Source organism: Patella vulgata, chromosome 7 (assembly GCF_932274485.2).
Source record: "Patella vulgata chromosome 7, xgPatVulg1.2, whole genome shotgun sequence".
Lineage (NCBI taxonomy): Eukaryota > Metazoa > Mollusca > Gastropoda > Patellidae > Patella > Patella vulgata.
The window spans coordinates 26,313,154-26,337,241 of NC_065885.2; the positions used below are offsets into that span (position 1 = coordinate 26,313,154).

The 24,088-nt window shown below is 35.9% G+C and overlaps 1 protein-coding gene across 6 annotated transcripts; it reads left to right on the forward strand.

The window, feature by feature from the left end:
• The first annotated feature begins 3,230 nt into the window (after window positions 1-3,230).
• Window positions 3,231-22,617, forward strand: LOC126828336 (ETS domain-containing protein Elk-3). Of its 6 annotated transcripts, none has more exons than XM_050558030.2 (4): window positions 3,231-3,660; window positions 12,491-12,543; window positions 16,893-16,985; window positions 19,720-22,617. In XM_050558030.2, the coding sequence occupies exons 2-4, from the start codon at window positions 12,537-12,539 to the stop codon at window positions 20,661-20,663; spliced, it is 1,044 nt and encodes a 347-aa protein (XP_050413987.1). In that variant the 5' UTR covers window positions 3,231-3,660; window positions 12,491-12,536; the 3' UTR covers window positions 20,664-22,617. The 6 variants fall into 6 exon arrangements, with proteins under 6 accessions (XP_050413987.1, XP_050413988.1, XP_050413992.1 ...); XM_050558031.2 differs by lacking the exon at window positions 3,231-3,660 and adding an exon at window positions 3,736-3,984; XM_050558035.2 differs by lacking the exon at window positions 3,231-3,660 and adding an exon at window positions 5,844-5,863.
• Window positions 22,618-24,088: the final 1,471 nt, after the last annotated feature.

Consider the following 24,088-nt stretch of genomic DNA (forward strand, 5'->3'; position numbering starts at 1 on the left):
AGTTGCCCTAAATTCTTAGTATACATTACAGAAAGGATAGGTCCAAGGACCGATCCTTGTGGAACTCCTGAATCATCTATATCGGCCCTACACAGAGTTGCTGGAAGGCGGTTGCATGGGACTTTATCAGGCATAATCATCCAGGCATTGACTGATTTTATATGAAAAATGATGTCAGAAATGACGTCATTTTCTTCAAGTTCGACCATCAAATTTAATATGAAAGAAATCCGTGCCAGTCATTTTGTCAAAACCAAATATTAGTATTAGTAGTCCTCAACTTCCAGTATTAATAGAATTGTCCTCAGTCCCACAGTGGGTGAGATATAGCATCATGAAATTTATATGTTTTAGCATAGCAAAAACCACGTCCCAAAATAAATTCCTCATGACCTCAAATGTTTTCGGAAAAATTTAATAGTCATATATATTGAAGTAGCAGACAAGATCATTCATAGAAAATAATTTAAAAAAATCAAAAAATCAATAGGCTATTTATGGGAAATATTTGAATTTAGGGATTTTTTGTAAAAAAAAATGACGTTTTTTTAAACTCTAAAATGGCTATAGCTGGCTCTTTGTAACTACAAGGTTGGTGGCCCTCATATTTCATGTCGGGTAAATGGGGTACCCAATGACCAAATCTGCAAAGTTGGTCAAAATCGCCCGACACCGCTTGTGCCGGTATTTTTAAATTTTGCATGGTTCTCTCGCGAACTCATTCTTAATTCATTAAATATTCGCTTATCCGTGTTAATAAAATAAATCTACGCTAATGAAATAATAATTATTATTTACGGTTTTTCGACCAAAATTAGATTTTGAGATAATTTGATTTCTAAGTTTTGTTTTGTTCAGGATAATTTACGGTTTTTCGACCAAAATTAATTTCGAGATAATTTGATTTCTATGTTTTCTCCTAATTCAAATATATATGGGCAGAAAACCACGCAGAATAAAAGACGTTAATTATGCTGTTAAGTTTTAATTTTCTGTCATTAACAAATACTATTTATAATAGTATTTCTTTATTAGGCCTATTATAAATAGTATTTGTTATTGACAGAATTTTTGTTTTGTTCAGCTCATATATCTATTTTAGGAGAAAACTTTGAAATTAGATTATCCTGAAATCTAATTTTGGTCGAAAAACTGTTTAATGAATTAGTGAATAGAAGACACGTCTTTAATAAATAGCAGGAGATTTTATGAAGCTGTTTCTACCCGCGCCATCTTATGATAGTATCAGACGATAGTTGAGCAAAGATGAATGCAACACAATTCCCCTACAGACATACACGAATGGAACTCCCGGCAATAAATTCATTGGTGTGTATAGACCGTCTCTGGTTTTCGAGATCGTGAGTGGACATCAGTTACACGTTCGAGAAAGGGGTTCCTATCTGACCCCAGATCCAGCCCTGATGTGGGGTTCGTTGGGTGTTATCGCATGTTTAGTAAAATGTGTTACAATGGGCTCCGGCATATCGCGGTTATACTCCCTGCCCAGCGCTGACAAGTTTACTACCATTAGACAAGCAATTGAGGACGTTCGGATGTTCGGATCTAGGTACGAGAACGTAGCTAAAAACGTTGAGATGTACTGATGTGTTTGTTTTAGCTATGATTGGATGCCTTTAGTTTCACCTGGCAAACTCAATTTTTTTTTATCAATACATGTAACATCTTAAAAATAATTCAACTTACAGAGGCCAATGTATTGACACAAATCACACAACTATCGCCTAATTCCAAATATTCGCGTTTAAATTAATGAAGCGTCGTTTTTTATTCGACTTGAAAACACCATCGAAGTCCAATGTACACGCCTCTTTTCATACGGAAAACCTCGATGATTTATTTCAGGTAGGATTATGTGCTTAATTGTAGTTGGATGTTGCAGAAATGTTATAAACAACAATAATCAATCGTTGTTTTGATGAAAATGTTGTCAATTGCGCTGAATGAAGGCCGAATTGTTTCACGTCGGCGGGTTAGCCAGGTAAAACTATTCATATAGCACCATCTTTTATCTCGAAACACGGAGGGTTGAGAGATGAGGTTTCTTTTCTAGTTCAGTCCTAGCGGATTCATCACCTTATACCAAAATGTTTGGGCAGATCTCCGATCTTTTTATGGGAGAATGGTGACAATAGGGGACGTGTGAATACCCCTGTATATATACAAATACAGTATTTTTGTTGGGCGTGGCTCAAGAGGGAACAGAACATCGCTAATGCCACCCACCCACATAAATTTCACGTCGCTGGCTTAATGAAAACGAACAACTTGTGATCCGGTCGATTAACATCCACCAGTGCATCATACTATTCCAAAAATATAGCTTTTGACTGGCTGAATATGTAGTGTGAATAGGGCGCGAAATATCACCAAAGTTCTTCTCGGTCCAATGCCCTGGTCTCTTAACTCGGCCGCGCCATCGTAACCTGGGGATTGGTCGGCGTGAATGTTTTGAAAATATACAGCGTGCGCATTAGATCGTAAGATCTGTCATTGAGTCAAGTGGTGTTGTTTCCACAAGGGGTAGAGTCACCTTCCTAACCTAGTGGATTTTCTCCAGGTCCTCCTGTTTTTTCGCACTGCTAAAGACTTCTACGCGAAAGCGAATTATTGAAATAGAAATGTATGTTAGTTTCGAAATGACTTAGTTGTGTCGAGTGGACGTTAATCTCTCTCTTATCTTTGTTTTATGATCTCTCTCTCTCTCTCTCTCTCTCTCTTGCCTAGACCATTCTGGTGCATAAAAGTAGGCCGTCAAGGGTCCGATCAAAGTCGATAAGTAAAATCTAATACTCCTTTGTTTCAATACCCACCATACAAACATAAATTTATTTAAATTAATGTTAGCAGCCTGTGCTATTTCGGATCAGTTGTTGTGTGTTTGACACACTTTGCTCAGCAAATCTTTGATGAATGATAGGCTATATTGTGAGATAAATTACCACCATTAGTAATAGATTTGTTTTGTTACGGGTTTTTAAAATTAATTATTAGACATCTTTGTCTTGATTACGATTGCATGACAGAATGAAAGAATATACTACAGTTCTATTACGTAAGTTAACGAACAATGCACGACTTCTAATATTTTAAAATGACGCTTTTGACAGCTTCTCATCTTCCATATTAGGATATTTTTAACTCACCAACGTCACTGATGACGTCAGGGGGAGTTCCCAGAGTAAACAGGAGACTTCCGGGTGTTATAGACAAGAGGCTATAGACTGTTATAGGACACAGTTTGTGATGAATCACTGAATGACACGCGAGGTATGCTAGGAGTGGAAGAGACGGACTAGATAGGTCAACGTTAATAGTAACAATACAGATGAGGTTTCAATGAACTCTAATCAATGAGTGTGTGGATATGATATGTACATAAACTCATAATTATATATGTTTGGAGATTGACCTGGATTTATACAGTGAAATATAGGTTACAAGATGTCAATAGGATTAAATATGTACTGATACAGATAACACGTAGATTATATTAAAATAATAATTATCAGTATAATACTATAGTCGATACACAAGGTTTACCTACTGGTAAATACGCTGTCTATTTTAATACACGGCGTTTATTTTTACGGATATCCGGGTCGGTAGTTAAAAAAAATCGACCTAGCTGACGAAGAGGTGAGTTGTGTTATTTCTATTGGCAATGTAAAGTAATTGTTCTAGTTTAACTCGGGAGTCAGACGGCTAGAGTTTTACTATCGCTTAGCATAGATCGGATAAACATGTCGACCTAGTGTTCGCGGCTAGCTATACAGTTTACACAAGAATTCGGGCTTATTATCAAAAGTATTTCCGGACATGAGTCACGTTTAATCGTTCTAAATCCGTCAGACGATCTCTCCACTTGTTGGAACAGACGATTTATCATGGTTTTGTTGTTATTTTAAAGTTCATATTGCTCATACGCCTCGCTCGAATTTTAGGATATATAGCTTAGACACGGTAAGGACTTGAATCTCATTTATATATTCGACGTTATGACATTGATTTAGACCATTACGACATAGTTTAATAATACTGGCGATTAGATAGTCTTTCATTCGTAAAGGTTGAGATAAAATACAGTCGAACGATTCGTGCTTAAAACCTGTTTAAGTAGACAAATGAAACGTGTACGGAAAACCAAAAAACATTTTCAAATTTGAATATAGTTTTTCACAGTTCGAAAGGAGTGTCATATAATAATAGGCCTATCTACCACTCCTTTTTATATTGTTTTGTAATGTACTTATTCAAATATATATATATATAGACCTACATGTACATGTGTCTATAATTATAGATATCAAGTCATGCGATTCAACAATTAATCATCATATTTCTAGTCATATAAGATAGTAGTATTATATTTAAAATAAGAAATATTGGGAAATACTCCCACTGTAATCTTTAACGATGCGTGTACATACACGTCGGCTTGTATCAGGTTTTTTAAAATTCGATATCTTAGGTTGTAATAACTAGACTCGCATCTAGCGGTCATGCAAATAAAAGATAAATAACACTAATAACAGTATGCTGTACATAGATTAAAGAGTAATATAATATATAAATAGGATCTATGGTATCATCATGGTGCGATAAATAAGACATTATGTTTGTTTTCCAAATATACTATGCTATTAATCCCAAAGGAACACTTTGACTCTCCCTCTCTCTCTCTCTGTATATATATATTGGTCCCTTGAACAGCATATATTGCCCCCCCCCCACCACCAACACACACTATTCCTCACCTCAAAATTCACTGTATCCGCCCATGTTAGATACCTAACGTTGTCGCCTCGACATTTTTAATGAAACCTTCTGATATAATATACATATGTAGATATGTCTGTCAGTAATAGAATTAATATCATACAGCCAAGTACAGCGTTTTACATATTTATATAAAAGTTATGACAAATTGCTTACGTATTCGATAGGGTTTTTTTTGTGTCATTTTCTGAAGTTCTATCACTTGGATTATATGTGCTTAAATTGTGTCTCTTGTCTAACAGATATTGTATAAAAATATATTAAGCCCCCGGGGGAATATCACGATATTTTAATCAAATATTCGTTTGATAGCATTACATTATCATATAAAATGAAGAAAATGGCACCTTGAGATCTGTGCTTGTTCGAAACAAAAAAAAAGTTTATTCCATGCAATGACATATACCTTTTAATTTTAAATGTACTATTTATTTTTGATGTACTAAGGCCTATATGCCAGGGGCTCACGGGCCTGATACTACATGTATATAATATAAGGGACGATAACTATTTTGAAAAACTTGCTGTAAATATTGCTTTATAGAGTACACCCTCGTGTTTCTAGCTTATACACAAATTTTGCTTGTGGCTATCTGACCGCTCCATCAAATATGGCACAAATTCATGACTAAAAAGTTAAAAAGACCCCAAACGAAAAAAGGGCCCTAAACCTAAGTGACGACATGAACTTCTTGAGGGACCCCTTGCTTACCATTCTCAGCCCTTTCTCAGCCCATCCCTGTTCTCTGCATTAATACAATGATGTAAATTGGTTAAGAAAATAGTGCAAATATATTGGGGTTTTTTAAGAGTTTGTTTGGCTTCATGCTTAAATTGTTTCAAATGTGTCACTTGTTCTCGTGATCTATATGGTGTAGAAAATACCTTTATTATTAGTTCGAGATAAAAGAAGGGCGTTAAAGTAGTTTGGCGGCTGTAGTAAGATGTTTGTTTATTACACCTTATTGTGCTTTAATAAACCTATAACACTACATCAGAACAATTGAACAGATTAAGGAACAATGGCACCCTACCATGTCGACCATAACTACGTTCTGGTCAAGTGAGTTTTACAAGTTAATTTTCTACTAATAAGGTTGCTATCGTGCTTTATAACAAAAGATAAGATTTTCGGTAGCCCGAGGGAATTGGTGGCTTCAAATATGGCGGCATGTTTTCCTCTCATAAATGTTGCATTAAGTTCCATATTGTTTACTCGAAACCCGCGGTCAATGATGGGCTTTAAGAATATAGAAGAAGAAACGTTATTTCATAAAAAAACCTCACAAGGTTGTGTCATGCATATAGCATGAATCTTAAACTGCACATGAAACACCAACAACATACATACATAATTATAAGTATACAAAGTTCTACAATTTAATTTAGCACCAGTATGTTAATTTGCTGGGAATTGTTCAAATACGGTTCTTTTCTTCTTTCTGCATAGTTTTTGCAGGATGTTATGCATTGCATCGTCTACCTCCTGGCATATTTACATTAACGATCTTTAACATCCAATTTGATATAATATATTTCTCTTCCAATAATTAATTTGTGTGCGCTTATTCTCAGTCTTGTATTCGTCAAGTGGATTCGCAGACTTTTCTGGTCTACATTATGTATCCGAAGGTGGGCTCCGCTTGATGTCAAATGGAATGGAACTTTATCGTTGCCCGTCCGAGAACCGGGTTAAACCGTGCCATGGGCAATGATAAACATCAAATATACGATGCTATGACATAATATATGGGGGTATTCATATTCAGGACATATTTTGAAGGATTAAATGGATTGTATCTGCCCTGCACCATGGGTTTCTAATCCTTGATGCTGTTCTAAAACTATAAAGATCTGCATTTATTAGGAAGAACAACGTGGAATTCCCATTCCAATCGATACCCTTTCATTATCCCAACCCTACACCAATTTCAAAGTTGTCGAGACCAATCTATCCGCACCATCCCTTTGTAGTTGAACAACGTTATAATTTTATTTCTTTGGGCAAATTCAGTTTCTATCAATCCACATGTATTCTGTAAAAATAAGCATTTTGTTGAACGCCCCTGTATTTGTTTCCACAAGTCTAAACTTATTTGATGAGCAAATTATCCCGAAAATAGTTCAGCAGGCGCTTGGATGTTTTTATCAACTTGTCTGACATTTTGGTGCTCATTTTAAATAAATCCTGGTGTTGTCAGCCATTATAACAGTTATGTGTGTATGTACGAACGTTTTTTTTACTCTCATTTCTTGGTGTAAGATTACAGATTTAGCGTCTATAATTCAGTCTACGTGTTCATAGTTTTCTTACATATTGCACCGAGTCGACTCTGTAAGAGACCACCCATCACACTGAAATACATTCCAAACTTCAACTCTGAGGGGGAATAAAAGATTTTTTAAAAGTGGTAATTCGATGAAGAGCTAAGATGGAGAATATAAAACAATCTCGTATGATGTGTTGAAATTTTTGTCCTACCTAATAGATAACTTGATCCCGCGAGAAATGCTGCCAAGTTTAGTAGACTAAACTAAGCTAAAATAATAAGAGTTAAAAAAAAAAAAAAAAAAAAATATGGTGAAAAATACAAAGAGGACTGCTATTCCGGAGCTTTGAATCTGCTGCAAATTTTGATTATTGCTTGACCAGGTTGGCTGGTTGTTTATGGGCATTTTGCGATCGAAAAGTGAATCATTTGTATTACCAAAGTAATGGACACTGCAGTTTTCGAGGGCGTTCTCATTGTAGGATGTATATGTGTCCATTTTGGAAACACCGCTCTATTTACCCGCAAATATTATAGATCGTCGTACACGATGTAGACTATGAGCTGGATATAATTATAACCCACCTCTTTTGGAAGTCCACGGTGCGACAGCCCATAAGTTACCTTCTTTTATAGCTCCCCCCCCCCCCCCAAATCCACGTTCAAACAACGCAATAACGTACGTCGTATAACGTGCATGTAACAGGGTATGCTAATTTGTAAAACACCTGGTATCACTTCTATCTTTCATTTGGAACGTTCACTATACAAGGCCACACTTAAGTCTAATCACCCCGGTAGCTTTCAAAATATTTTCGTCTACAACCAACAGGATATATCATTCTACGTAACCATTTAAACAAATTGTGTTTTTCAATTGACTGTTACCTATCAACCATAGTTTCACACCTGATCTTGTAATGAAGTCTAACTAATTATAGGCACATTAATAAAAGGTTAGATGTCGTTGAATTTGTGCATTTAAATTTGAAACCAGTTCATAATCGCTGGGGTTTTTAAGACAGCATCGTGTTGCGTTCACACGTACTATATAAGCCAAACCAGTTCAACTATTCTGACCTCTTCGGTCGGAGGTTAGAGTTAACTGCGCATGGGTAGCTTCACATTCTTTATTCGGTTCTCGCACGCTTTCGATAACATTGGCACTGTCTGACCCCAACATTTTCACAGAAATGTAACTAACTGCGTACTGCGCATGCTCGAAGCAAGCTGGAGCTGGGGTTTTTAAGCCAACCCGTTCAGACGGCTAAGATGAACCAGTTTAAAATAAAAAGCCTTCTCGAAGACAGGTCGCGAGCAGGGGTTTTTAAACTGGTTTATTTGCCCCACATTTGCGTTCAGACGCTTAAGTTAAACTGGTTTAACGATCCCCGGGGTTTTTAAACCAGTTCAACTTAAGCGTCTGAACGGGCTATTACGCGGTAAACGTTTTGTTGTTACTACTTAAAGCGGAAATTGCAAATTTTCTAAGAAAGTCAAAACGTAATTATTCCTATGTCTTTTGCTCAATAGGTTGTCAATTCACTATTATAGATCATAGGTGTCATTCTCACACTTAAAACTCATTTACACAGAAAATAATAACACAATTACCTCCCAATTACCTCCTTTGTTTTCTATTCTCCACCATGGAGTAGCTTTTTTCAAACGTTTGAAAATGTAGAGGAAAATGATATTTTTGCCAATTTCTCAGCTGGCAATAGTGAATTATAGGATTAATAGGATTATTCTTTAACAAGGTAGGACTGTTTATGGATACCATCTATTTTCAGGCTTTATTTTAATAAATTTTAAAAATATAACTTAAAAATTTGCAATTTCCACTTTAAATGTTGTCATGTGTGGTGCAGTTTGTACTTATAGAATAACAGATATCCTACGGTCAACCTTATTTGATCGAAAAATAACATAAAAATATTTTGAAAATAATATGAATATTACCATATTTCGCTATTCAATTTTTTTTTTAGCGATAACATCTAGCTTCTGGATTTTGTTGGCGCTTACGCATACCTCGACTAAGTTATATAATTTCCCTTCTCTAGTAAATGGGGAAGACGTGGGGGATCAGTGAGTAAGACCGACTGGCTCACTAACCAGAATATCCGAGTGAGGATGTCGGTCTTGGCGAATAAAGTTCCCCTGGATTTTCATTAATTTTCAAGGGTGGTTTCTCCTTGTTGTTAGTGACGCAGGACGGAAGGGCTGGAAAGGAGTGGCTAGTCCGTCATTCGGACGGGACGAAAAGCCGAGGTCCCGTACACATCGGTGTGCGCGTAAAAGAACCATTGACAGTTGGAATTCGAAATAAGAGTAGACCGTAGCACCGCTGTTCGGGAAAAATTTCCCCCCGTAGCACACTTCCCGGTCGGTGCAGAATAGTAGGTTGTTAAATCACATTTAATGTTTTTTCTTTGTCGTATAAAGCACTACTGTAAGACCCAATCCAATCTCGAATAGGCCTAAAGTTGGTATTAAGATTTATAGGAGCTAAATCGCTAATATTTGGGACCTAGAAATTGATACAAATGGGTGGCAACGCATATAATAATGCAATGTGAATGTATTTAAACTGATTTACATTCAACCGTTTCTGTTTTTACTGTAATTTCTAATCAGTTATGTTCGGCGAAATACGCAAGAAGTCTTAATTGAATGGCAATCTTTAGCGTCTGGTTATTCCAGTCTACACCGATGATATTTATTGCGCGTGCTCTCCAGATAAGAATATAGCATCACCATTTCACATGATTTGTGGAATATGTCTAGCCGCGTTCTTTGAGCCCCTTGTTCCAAACGGCGCTGAAACGCATTATGGTACACGATTCGTGTACCAATGGTAAAATGTTTATTTTGTCTTGAATATTGGATATCAGAAGCCCACCTTTTTCCTGTAAGACCACAAGACCAATGTTGATTTGAATTGACAAATGATTCGTGTTTTCAATGTCGAAGATTTTTGAAGATATTGAGTTAGAGACTTAGCTACTTTAAGATGGAAGGTTTTTACGGATAATTCCTTTGATAAGGATTTGTCTGAATTTACAATTTGTTTAAATCTGATTTATAATATACCACGAACGCTTTATATTTGAAATCCCCGTTATTAACTTTCCTTAAGTCACGAAGGATTGATTATAATTGAACTAAAAAGGAACGGTAACTCTAATTACACTGTTAACGCGTGTTTATCACCTTAGATCACTAAGCCGATATTTAAGCTATAATTCATAATAGATAATTAAACGTGCTTTAACTAATAATAGAACAATGTGGAAATAACAGTACATAATTGTTTAGCTATTCCATTTAAGGTCAGTCTGGACGATATGTTAAAGAAACTGCTATAATAACTATAGATGTAAAATAGATTTAGAACCGGTGTTTTAACTTTGAAGACGGAAACAATGACATCATTGGGCACAATTTCTAAATTCTAATACACTGACATGAGAGAGAGAGAGAGAGAGAGAGAGAGAGAGGGAAATGGGTTTAACGGCCACTCGACACAATCTAGGTCATTTCGGGACTAACACATGGTTCAATTTTATTTCAATAATTAGCTTACGCGTAGGGGTCTTTAGCAGTGAGAGGAAACCGGAGGACCCGGAGAAAACCCATTACGTACAACTGATGGATCGAAACCACACCAGTTGACTCAATGACAGACCTCATGATACATCGCGCACGGTGATAAAATCACCAAAACAAAATCATGAAATTGTGCCGTCTTTCAATTTTCATGTATTAAAAGTTGATATAAGTTGATATATATATGTATATATGAGCCTTTTTTTTTGGCAATACAAAATCATCTATACCGTTATACACTGTATCTGGTGGTGTTAACATTCCTTGATTGTTACAATAGATAATATGTCTGTTTTTGCAATTATGTCATAGGATTTAAAGTTCTCTATCGCATCTATAAACTCATACCACACCATTTTTTTCATTTTATCATTATGAATTATGACCGCTGTGTAAGAAATGTATAATATGGATATCGTTATCATAGTTATTTTTACAACCACTCCTATATTTGAATTTTCAAATTGTATATTGTAGTCGAATCTCCGGTTATAATGTTTGAAACTAAAATCTCTTGCCACGTGCTAAAAAGAGTTTTTATGAGATAAGTTATCAACCAGGGGGCGTGGTGCACGACATTCCTCGCCTTCGTTATCACCATAAACTCAAACTGATTACCGTGAGAACATGCAAACAGAAAGTTCATGGATCGTGCTGCAGGTCATGCTTAGTCTTTCTATAACATCTGATACCATTTCTTGTTGGTTTTTTTTAGAAAGTTTACAGATCTAACACTTTTATATTGCCGTCGCGTCCACAATTGCTTTTGGACGCTCTAGAGACTAAAGTTAATATGAAGGTCATGAGAAAACGATACCTATATATTTTCAACGATTTCCGATAATTACTGTCAGAGTTATGGCCCTGGATCACTTTGAAATATCTTGTTGATGCTCTAGAGACCAAAGTTAATATCCGATTGACTTAAGATTGATACACAGAGTTTAAGTTCTTGAGACGAACATGTATATTGATTTTCAAAGATTTTTGATATCCTGAACAGCTAAATTTTCGTATACTAAACGTTAGCATGGGGCAGAACTAAAAGCCAAACAAATGATTTTCTGATAATTACTTAAAGACCACATAAGACAAAAAATCTAAATTTCATGAGCCAATGGTTACTATATCCACTTTTACTTAATGAGTTATTACTCTTAATCAGATTTTAGTGTATTATAAATGATTCATTACCGACAATAGAAAAATATGCGACAACTCTTGTTGACTCCACGGACGACTTAGCTGCTGTGGGGGTATGTTTAGTTGCCTGGCAACCTATCTTTAATGTACTTTTGTACTCTAAATTTTTTTATTCTTGAAATAAATCTTAAAGTACGTTCACGCGTATACCTCGACATAAGGACACGTTACTTCCAAGACGATCTTCGACCACGATTGTCGATATTTATTTTGCCGGAAAATTCACACACTTATCTTATTGTACACAAAGAATGTTGTCAGATTAAAATACAGTTTCCAGGAAAATAATCTGATGGTAAATTGAAAAAAAAAGGTATCCATTGAGCATTATTACTTAATAATAATAAGGTTTTCTTTTCTCTTTATATCTATTGCGGGAAATGGGTTGGATTTCAAGGAAAACCTTTAAATTCGAGATAAAAGATCTGAATTAAGAGTGAAACTTTGCAGAGAAATTATAATATTTAATACAATATCAGGACGTTAATGATCCCTAGAGGAAGTTCAGATAACATAAGGATGTTAAAAGCTGGTTTTCCTTCTGTCATATCCTTAAAGCCACAATGACGGATGTAAAAAGTATCTTTTTCATTTTCTTGTTGCAGATTTCCAAGACGGAGTCCGCTTTCTCAATTTCAACATTGACACGACATGAAAGGTGTGTATAGTTGATTTTATACAATGTTTTATTTTATTGACAAAAAATGGATTATTATGACTGGATTTGTTTAGTGTGACCAGGATGTCCGGGATCGAACATTTATAGTTATTAGCAGTATCACCGCACTGTACCAACATTCATAATGCAGAATAACGAATTGAAAGTTGTTCATGTGCGCAATGCATTAATGTTCAGGGCCCCAGCATGGAACCCTGTTGTATCCCATTTTGATAACCAGCACTTAGTATTGTGTACTTTTGTTGTGGAATGGGGCTGTTATTCTGTGTGTGATAACAAGTCGAGCTTTTATAGTAGATGTATAGATTTTTTTCCAACAAATGTGCACATAACTTCTATTGTAAAAACCACACTAAAGGCCCCCTTGATCAGTTGAAACTACGTGCATATATTTTTTTCAGCATATTCTCTAGATAATGCCAAAACGAGTTCTCATTTGCCAACTTTAAATAACTAAAGTGAAATACAATTTAATTTTAATATTTGCTAAAGCTAAAAATCTGGCCATTTTTTTTTTATTTGTAATGTCGAGGGGTCTTTTGTATAACTTGTCGCCATCACAGGTGACACAGGACTACCTAGATAAAAGCATTGGTTTGAGGCATATGAGCTTTCTCGCGAACTTAATAGCACAAAACCGTAAAAAATTATTGGCCGAATTATGGATTGACTATTGAGCTAGCATTGGTAACTTTAGTCTCGAAGATGCATTATTTAAGATTTAGATAAAGACCGGGTCGTTTTTGCTATCCAAAACAGAATGAAAAATGAATATATTGAACAATTCAGTCGAATTGTTTTATTCTGAGCGAAGTTATGAGTATTTAAAGTTTTGAAAGAAATAGACGATTATCAAGTAACGCTGCCATGATAATAAACGAAGTGTCGAGCGTCAGTTCTTTTATTGATTGACGTACATTTTAACATTAACCGATTATAATGCATGGGTAATCTAATCCATTCAATATCCCAACCATCCGATAATCTAGAGGGTTAGTTTAAACAATATTTTTATTTCGAGTACGACATGATTATTTGCAGTACTGATATAATGGATTTAAAAACAAGACATTAGAAGGTTGATCATGGACTTGTCATGTGAATAAATGTCTAAATAATATATAACATTTGAAGCCAGAAAACAGACCACGCAATAGGAAAATTTAGCTATCACATAATGTATTTTTAACTGGAAACTGGGCATAATGATAAAATATAACTTGATGATTATTGACAAAGGAACAATATTTGACTGACATTTTTTCGGAAGTGAACGTTGTAATTTTTACGTTGTGTAAAATCCCAAACAAAGTTTAGAATATCTGTGTAAACTTAGCCAATGCATAAGCGTGCCTTTGATGTTTTTTTGGTAATAGTAAAGAATTCTGAACATGTGTGACCTAAAACTGGCTGATCACGACTCAAATCTTATCTGGAATGTTAACACGTTATGATAACAACTGTAGCCTAGATTAACACGACACTTCCAACGTACGTCGGCGTGTAGACATGTATAAGCTATTAATAAAATCGTATCTCGACACCTTAGAGCTATTTCAAACTGTACATTATTTTTGTTTCAGAAGTCGAACTTGAAGACACTTTCATTTTGATATACATGTATTTTGTTATCAGAAGTTATAAATGTGTGCGTGTGTTTTAGATTGCTTCGGGGCGTGTGGGGTATTTTACTTAAGATGCAGCGATTTGAGATTATAAAACATATATTTCACTCGAAGAATTAACTATAGATATAATGATAATAAAATCTGAAACGTGTGTCTTACTTTTTTTCTCCCCTGTGCGAAATTAAAGTGACTGTCCCACTCCCATATTTACGGACAATCTCACATGGAAACTTGTACAGACCTTCATATAGTTTACTCGGGTGTAGGATAATGATTTTTTTAGTCTTCCACTCCAAATTACCACATATAAAATGACAATGGGGACCATATGTACACACCATCACCATAAAAATGTCGTTATTTAAATTATACACAAAGAAGCACTGAATAGTGTGTAGTAATTTAAAAGATTAAATCAAAAATAGATAATATCTTGGTGTCGATGTTAGCGAGTATAAATATAATATATTTGTAATTCACATTCATTTTTTTGGCTATAAATGTGTATGCTTGATAAGTAACAATGAAATCTTATGCTAGGGGGCAGACGAGCTTATTTTTTGCCTGATTGGCGCGTACCGATTGAAATTCGCCAGCAATTCTTCCCCCCCCCCCACACACACTTATCGAAACGGCTTGTGCATACAATATAGTGATTGTTATCCATAGAACTAAGTTGTGTTATATTGTTTTCATTTTATAGTTTTCTTTTTGTTTTCACAAATGATGTCGTATGTTCGCCATCTCCACCCTCTTATAACGATGAGACCTGACTATCCGCCTGTAATACTCTAGGGGTTTAATTTGCTCTAAAGCTTTGGAGAGGATACAGAATTAAACCGAACTTCAGATACATGTTCTTGTTTTTGCACTTAAAATCTTAGTGATAGAAACAACTAAGCCCCAGAAAAAAAATATTCACATCACATTTTATAAATAAAGATAATAAGATATTATTGCTTACATATTAAATTAAGTCCATATGTTGAAAATTTAACTCTGTAAGTAAAACAGTGTAATCGGTTTGAGGATAAAGTGGGCGACACCCCTCTCTCCTTTGTCGATATTGTTGCATCAAAATGTGTGTTATAAGACTCATTCAACCTCCCCACGCCTTGTGTCATTGTTTCCAACAAATCCACCACCACCAGCAACTAAATATTATAAATTTAATCAACTTAGACTGTTTTATTAATACCCGAACACTCTCTTTATAGAATTCTTGTTTACGTCTCTCTAAGTGTAATTCTAGAGTTGGGCTGAGAAAGTATGGTGTAAAAATAACTGTCATATTATCTGTTACAAGCAGCTGTTGATTAAAATAAAATATAACATTACCACCAGGGAGACTTTAAAATATATACTTTGTAAACTTCAATCTACATTATAGATTGGATTGTTGTTTTGAATCATGTAGATATTATTTTGGGGAATATAAACACGTATTCCTACAGTGGTGTATTCGGGGGTTCTCACATGAGGTGGGCTGGGACTCGAGTGGGGGGTTAAAACGAATTAAAGACCACGTGGTCCAATAAGTATCCAAGTCGAACCATTCTAATCTAAGTTACTGTCATTTAAAGTTTACATTGAAATTTATTGATTTCACACCACCACCCGTAGACGTCTGTTGGACGGATAGAATAATAATAATCCTATCTTATTAGCACTGGTCATGAGCTTAACTTACACAAAATATTACATTAAAATATGGTTGACCAGTGTCAACTATTTGGTTTGTTTTCTTTTAAATGTAAAGTTAACAGAGATTAAACGCCCATATCTTTGAAACATCACCATGGCATCAACTTTTAAATAATTCCTAGATGTTTCTGGTCCAACACAGCAATGTCGTTCAAAAAATGCGTGTGGCGTCATTAACGCCCTCCGTCTTCATTAGGCCAGTCGGAGCGGAATAATTCATTAACGCCTCCAGATCTTTAAATTTGGCGTCCTCAACTGCAACCGATCCAATATTCTTACCCCCTAGAATGGGATGATAATAAAAAAATAAATCGGCCTATCAGGAGGTAAATGGAAACCCCTTTTTACTGTTCGGTACATTTATGACCCCCATCATGGGGACATAAAGGCCAACACGGAGCTTTTATTATAGAGTCAGTTTGCAAGACCCTAACCCTAACCTTAGCAAAACATAGGTCCATCACGCACACGGAAGCTTTAAATCTAGGGACAGTTGAGATAACTCGACAAAAGAAAAAAAATATTATGCATAACCGAACCTAAACCATACGCACCATACAATAAGATGCGTCTATACTGGAAGTCGTAAATTTACCCAACGGTAAACACGGGTTGCCGTTATTTCGTTATTAGCATGATACCCGGGTTCGGCCGGGGCTCAATTCGTCAGGAGCTCAAATTCGCCAGGGGAAAAATTCGTCCGGAGCCCAATTTCGCCCGGAGCTCCCGGGCCCAAATTCACACGGGGCCCAAAACATTCACGGGGTCATGCTGGTTAATTTGATACCACATGTGGTGGTGGAGCGCGGCGACGAAGCGTGATGGGCCAACATACATGCATACAAACTTTGATTTTATTTATATAGATTGGTAACCCCTTCTAGGCGTAATAATATTATTGGAATGGGTGTCAACTGATGTTGCGTAATTAGTCACGATTCCCAGTGTAATATGTCAATCTAGCGAAATGTTTTGATGCCTTTTTTTTTATTCCAGAAACACCCCGGACTGACACATCCCCTACACGGTCTGAACAAGGGGAACCTCTCTCTAAAAGACTTTGTCTAAATCTCCCAAGAGCCTCTAAAAGTAAGTTTACTTTTGTGATTTATATTTGAATTAAATGTCAAGAAGCTTATTTTTTATGGAGATTCATGGGTATCAAATATATACGGCATGTATTTCGTGAAAACATAAAATACGAAGACACATTTAAAGTAGCTAAGTCTCTAACTCACTATCATCCAACGTCTTCGACATTGAAAACAAGAATTATTTGTCAATTTAAATCAATATTGATGTTGTGATATTACCGGGAATAGATGGGCTTCTGATATCCAATATTTAAGACAAAATAAACATTTTACCTTTGGTACTCGAATCGTGTACCATAATGCGTTTTAGCGCCATTTGTAACAAGGGACTTCGCCAATCAAATATATATTACACCATGCTTGTAACTTTAATTTTTAATACGAGGAAGTGGTTTTCAGTTCATTTGTTTAACAAAATGTCAATAAAACGACAGGCAGAATTTACACATAGTCACGAAAACATTACCCGGAACCACGTTCGCCTACTTCCGTTTTTAAGAGCGCAGACACTAATTCAGACGTTACTTCCCGATTGAGGTCGACGTCGTCTGTTCATAGGGAATGGGATTTCTTCTCATAAATGAATTAAATTTGTATTCTATTGTCTGTAAAGATAATGTTCATTGAGGGATCCCATATAGGCAACGTTAGATGACAAGAAAAATTAGTGTTCTTAATTTCTAATGCAAATATTGCCACAGCTTGAAAGATAGTATTATGTATTATTACCCCCTTGCACAGATTGCAGTTTGCACACTCGTTTACTAGATAGATCTACTATTCGAAATGCCATATTCGTTACTAACCATCTTCGTCGCAATAACCCACACAACTGATTTATTCATAACCTACACAACCGATATCCATAACCCACACAGCCAAGTGTATGGACCATGAACGAAGTATCAGAGTGTATGGGCGATGTATCAAAGTGTAGAGACGATGTATTAAAGTGTATAAGCAATGTATCCGAGTTTTTGAACGATCTATCAGAGTGTAAGGACGAGGGACAATCTACGCTCAACATAGAAAATACTCATCAAAAAATAGCTTAGTCGCCATGCCCAAGCCTCTTCTTTCTGAGATAAACCTAATTAATCTGATATAACAGAGTTGTCTTCATACTGAAATGAATTAACATCTATTCCAATATTTGCAACCCAAATCGCCCTTCATTGACACTTAAACAAACGTGATAATCAGAGAATAAATTTGAGTAATGATATATTGCTCAGACAACCAAAGATATATATATATATACAAACTAGATTGACATGTGCTCAATTCGTAGATCGTGATCTCTTTCAGTATATTTACCTAAAACAATTCAGTATTTAAATAACAGAATGGCCTTTAAGTATATTTTGGGGTTAGACAACTTTTAAAATACTTTTATGAAGCGCACCTGGTACAAACTACGATATTTTGTTTGTTGAGCAAGTTCGCGGTTATGTTTATGGCATTGCGATTTATCAACGTCTCAAGGTGTCGTTTTGGTTGACGAATTCATTTGAATAATTTGTCTTTACCCGTATCTTTATCTGATTTTTCCACTCAATTACATCGTGTAATGTTTGTTGTCTGTTATTGGTAAAAAGAAAATTGTTGTCATTTGAACAGCTGGGTGGGTGAGGATGGGGTGGGTACTGGGTTACTATAAACGGGGAACTAGAAAATGTTTTCTAATTAAAATGACCTAAGTATTGTATTGACAAGATGTTAAACCCTATTCGGTTCGTCGCAGAGTTAATTAAAGCTTGTCCCTTTAAGAGAATATCCTTCTTTTAGAGATAAAAACTTTAATGTCAGATGAATATTTACTGTGTATACTGACAAATCGATTTGAACTACTGAATTCAGTAACCAAACACCTACATCATATCACGGCCATCAGAGTTTTTACATCTCAGTTAAATGGAATCATGTAGCGGTATGCGTTAAGTTTAACTGAAAGAAAGAAAGAGAAAGAAATGGGGTTTAACGTCCATTCGACACAGACTAGGTCATTTCGGGACTAACATGGTTTAATTTTATTTCAATAATTCGCTTGCGCGTAGGGGTCTTTAGCAGTGGGGGGAAACCGGAGGACCCGGAGAAAACCCACGAGGTTGGACAGGCGACCCAACTCCTTGTCACGTACAACCGGGGATTGGAAACCACGCCAGTTGACTCAATGACAGGCCTTATGATACAGCGCGCACGTGCTAACCCCCCAAAGTTTTAACTGGGGTACCCATATCGATCAGACTTTTCCTTTTTTTTAAATCAATGTAATTAATCAAGATGTAGGTTAATGATAGTATAGGCTTTATAGTTACAAAACGGAAGGTGCTTAATTATAATCCCAGGATGGTTAATAGAAAAAAAAACAATAAATTTTAATATGCTAGGTTTTGATTACTATATATTTGAGGTAATATATGCGAAGGCCATTCTTCAAAATGAAAATAGTAGGAATGGGAATAAGGCGACCTTACAAATAGAAAATCGACTATATGGATGAAGATTCAATAGAATTTTTATCATACTGTCAGGTTATTTCGTAGGATATGTGTCCAAATTGATATGAAAATCCGATAATGACATAATCAGAAATGTTTTAACTTGTTTAGAATTATATCAAAATGAGCGAATTGTTCTGGTAAAACTTCATTTCATTTCACCATTCTTATATACACATTATAGCTATAACATTTATTTTGATGTTGTTTATTTTTTTGTAATTTCAGACATGGATTCAAATATTACTCTGTGGCAATTTCTACTGGAACTTCTACTCAGTGAACAACATCAACATATTATCTCTTGGACAAACAACGAAGGCGAGTTCAAATTAACCAATGCCGAAGAGGTGGCCAAACTTTGGGGACTTAGAAAAAATAAATTGAATATGAACTATGACAAATTAAGTCGTGCGTTGCGCTATTATTACGATAAAAATATCATTAAAAAAGTTATGGGACAAAAGTTTGTGTATAGATTCGTGTCCTTTCCAGAAATAGTGAAAACAGAAAATAAGATTCCGTTCAAAGTAAAAATGGAGTCGATTGCTCATGAATATGGACAGCGAGTCATGCCTCACTTTGCCTCTTTTAATGCCCGGAATATAAAATCTTCTGCCGAACAAGCCCGCTCATCGGCTTGGCGTGTACCATCACCCAACGTCAAATCATCCACAGACCGTTCAAAAAACATACAAAGCGCTAAAAATCTCGTTAAACGGGAATCTGAAGATTCAAATTCATCTGGTTCATCTTTAAGTTGCAGCCATACAACAACAGTAACGTCATCGTCGCCATCAGCTACCAAACCGAAGCCAAGTCCGATAACTCTGAATCCAGTTGGAAATACCACTCTTGTTACACCATCCACATTTCTTCCAATTCCCAGCCCAACGGCCAAGGGCTCGCCTTTCGCTTTTACGGGACTTCCAACGCCAATGTTAATGCCCAGCCCAATGATGGGCCCAAGGACGCCACTACTTCATTTCTGGAGCTCACTCAGTCCTGTAACAACGCTCAGCCCGCGATTCGGACCCGCCTTTCAATTTCCAGGATTTTTCAATGGACAATTGCCGTTTCCGCCGATGACATTACATAATATAAGTACTGTTGAAAATCTGTCTACTCCAGGGATGGTGACGTCTCCTACCAGGACGATACCGGTGCTATGATATAGAGTCTAATGTCGTGTATAGCATTCATATTAACAAATTAACTGCCTTTTAATAAGCATTGCTAGAAGTAGCCAAGTGCAAACTATTTGTAGCTCCCTTGAATGACGTTATTCGCATTTTTCGCTGACGCGTAGTTGTATAATAGGCTACTAAACGTCAATGGCGACATCTTGGAGATGTTGTTTCGTTTTTATTGGTGCACTTGACGATTGTGATATTTGGGACCAGTTAATGTTTTTTTTTATCTGTTCTGTTATTTTTGGATCAACATTGTTTTAAAAGGTTTGTGATTTGTTGCAAGAGAGGGGGCTGCCGGTGATGAGAGAGTGGGTGTTCACTCTGAATTTGCTTACATTTTGTTAGTGTGTAGAACGAAATCAAATCATAAATGAATTGTGTAAACCCAAATATTAAGTCATTTTTATTATAACATTGGAATGACTTTCGGAGAACAAATTTCTTTTTTTTAATTGTTCGACATGTGAGAATCATCTTACGCAAAACAGGGCTACAACATATTTTTTTGTGTTGAGAATAGAAATAGCAATTTTTAAAACTTATTTTGTTACCTATTTATATTCCAACATCTTGATCTTGCAAAACTTGTTTCATCAAATATCGAGAAAATTCCTTACTATGTGTGAACTAATCAAAATGTTTGCCTGAATAGGTTGACTACATACCTGTTACCAGGATATATATTTTAACGAACTGTAAATAAAGATACAATTTGATTAATTAATGACATCATTATGTGCTAACAGTTTATTGTAAATATTTTGTCTCTAATCTTAAAGATCTCTTAACTTATTCCTGTCCATTTATTCAATTTCGGTTATTTTGGTCTAATAGAATATAGAATAATGTACAATAATGTCTAGGCATCTGTGCTTGTATTTAACTTTTGCTTTTATAGTCAAAGATGCATTATGTAAGATTTAGATAAAAAGCTGACCGTTCGTGCTACAATTAATATATTTGAAAATGTCAGTAAAATTACTTTATTCCGAGCGCTGTTATGAGTGTTTGAATGAAGTTTTGACGAGAAGGTCTCAATTGTTAAGTACCATTGCTGCGATTATAAACCAAAAAAATTATAAACCAAAAACCCGATTAACTAATTTATGCCAGGCTGTTGTAATCCAATCAATATCTAAGCCATCCGATGGTCCAGAGAGTTTATTATTGGCTTTTCATGTGAATAAATGTCGAAATAATAATTTATATAATATATAAAAAGACCTGCAATAGGCAAATTTAGCTCTTACATAATGCATCCTCATTCCTCAAGTTATGAAGGTGTGACCAGACATACAAATTTCAAATTTATTAGACTTGTAAATGTGGCAATGAATTTGTAAATTAAACCGACAGAAAACGCTGTTTTAAAGTTTTCCTTTTGACGTGCCCGTTATGATTTATCTAGAACGGGGAGAAAAGTTTTATAGTATTGATTGATTAATGACCAGAGTACCGTATTATAGGTATTCATACTCACTGAGTCTCAACGCGGTTAATATGTAAATAATTTAATATTGGGGTGCGCGTTGGTTGGTGGGTGTAGAAACATGCCCTTAGTTGCAATTAATACACTTAGTTAATTTGTTTTGCCAATTCTAAAACACTTGCATTGTTGGTCATAAGTCATGAATATAAAATAATTATATTCATTCATATATGCATTCACATATTAAAGATAATGTATTCATTATAAACATACATATTATTCAAATAAGTAATTCAGTTTAAACTCGAAAGTAAGTTATCGGTATTATACACCATATAATTTTAGATTCAGTGAGTTGTTTACCCTAATGTGCTCGGATGCCAGCCTTATAAAATATTTAATTGCAAAAATATATAAAAATATATCTTTATTTGACGACTGTATTCTTTCAGCTAATTATTTATATTAATTATGATAATCACATTAAATGTATTTTATTTAATATATATTTATGTTATTTATTTTTATCCCCTCCCCAGGGCCCGTGAGAGGGGGCAGCTGGGACACTTGTCCAGGGCCCCGGAGGTATGCAGTGTTTTAAAAAAAATTGTTGATATAAATTAATAAAAAAAATATGTATACACGGTCGTGGGATATTAACCCGTCTTCGTTCCGTTTGTGGCTCTCCTCGCCGTCAGGGTATCTGGACACCGATAGCCGGGGCCCGTAGAACACTACAATGCTGGCCATGCAAATTGCAAATGGTTATCGATCTAGGTAGGCTGGCTGGTATTCGGTCATAAAAAACAAAACTGCAAGTCTTCGAAATTGAAATTTTTACTTTCGCCTTCTCTATGTTTTTCGATATTTTTGACAATTGCGGACCTTTTTCCGACCAATGGTAGCGTGATTCGTCACCCGGGAAGCTTGTTATCCGTTCGGCCATACCACCATTACATCAGTAAAACTAAAACGGTACATGTATTTGGTATGTCATAATTATGTTGTGTTAAATCTTATTTTCTGTGTCTTAGCAAGTGCCCCCCCCCCAAGTCAAAATGACGTATAGAGAGCGTGTATCTTTCACAAATTTGCACCCCCCCCCCCCGCACCTCGCTGAGTTGCTTGTCCTTGCCACTCACACCCCTAAATGATCACGCGGGAAATATTATCCCTCAATTACTATCTTGGTGTTTAGTGCGAATCTGAGAGAATTTCACTGAGATAGGCTACTACAAAGACTTTAACTGGCCCGCGGGAAATGGACCACTGCGGTAGGGCTAAATCTGTTTGTTAAGGCCAGTTCAATTTTTGTAAAGGTCGCTTAAATGTAAATAACGTTAGGGCACGTAAATTGTTGGTGAGATTGTAGGTTAGGGTAAGCATTGGGGCTAGGTCTAGGGCTAGCCCACAATCTCGTCAACAATCACGTGTTCTAATCTTATTTACATCTCAGCGACCTTTTTTTTTTATACAGTAACAATTAAATTATGCTAGCTGACAATAATGGAACGGGATTGAAGTTGTCGATCATCTCATCACCACAACACGTGCAAGACGATGATGTGTCCGTGGGGTATTTCAAATTCTAACTGCCACGGGTTCTTTTATATTTGGACGTCAATGTGTACACAGTTTCTCGTATCATCCGAATTACATAGGCGCACTATCCATATCGTCCCCGCGGGCGCCACCCCTAAAAAATTCCTTGGGTTCACCTCGCCGGGACTACCGAAGGGTTAGTGTCAAATGATAAGGCCAGGTCAATTTTTCGTCATAGGTCACGAGATGTAAACAGAGTTAGGGTTTGGGTAAGTGGTAAGGGTTAGCACTAGCCCTGTTTACATGTACATTTCGTGACCTTTGACCAAATCTGGAGGTGACCTTAAGAAATAGATCTAACCCATGGCAACCTCCGTGCAACCTCAACGGAAACCTTACTAACATGCACTTTGCAACTGGATTATCAGAGGTA

Coding starts and splice junctions, on each gene's coding strand:
- LOC126828336 (XM_050558030.2), top strand. Junction 16,986..19,719: donor TCTCCCAAGAGCCTCTAAAA/GTAAGTTTACTT, acceptor TTGTAATTTCAG/ACATGGATTCAAATATTACT.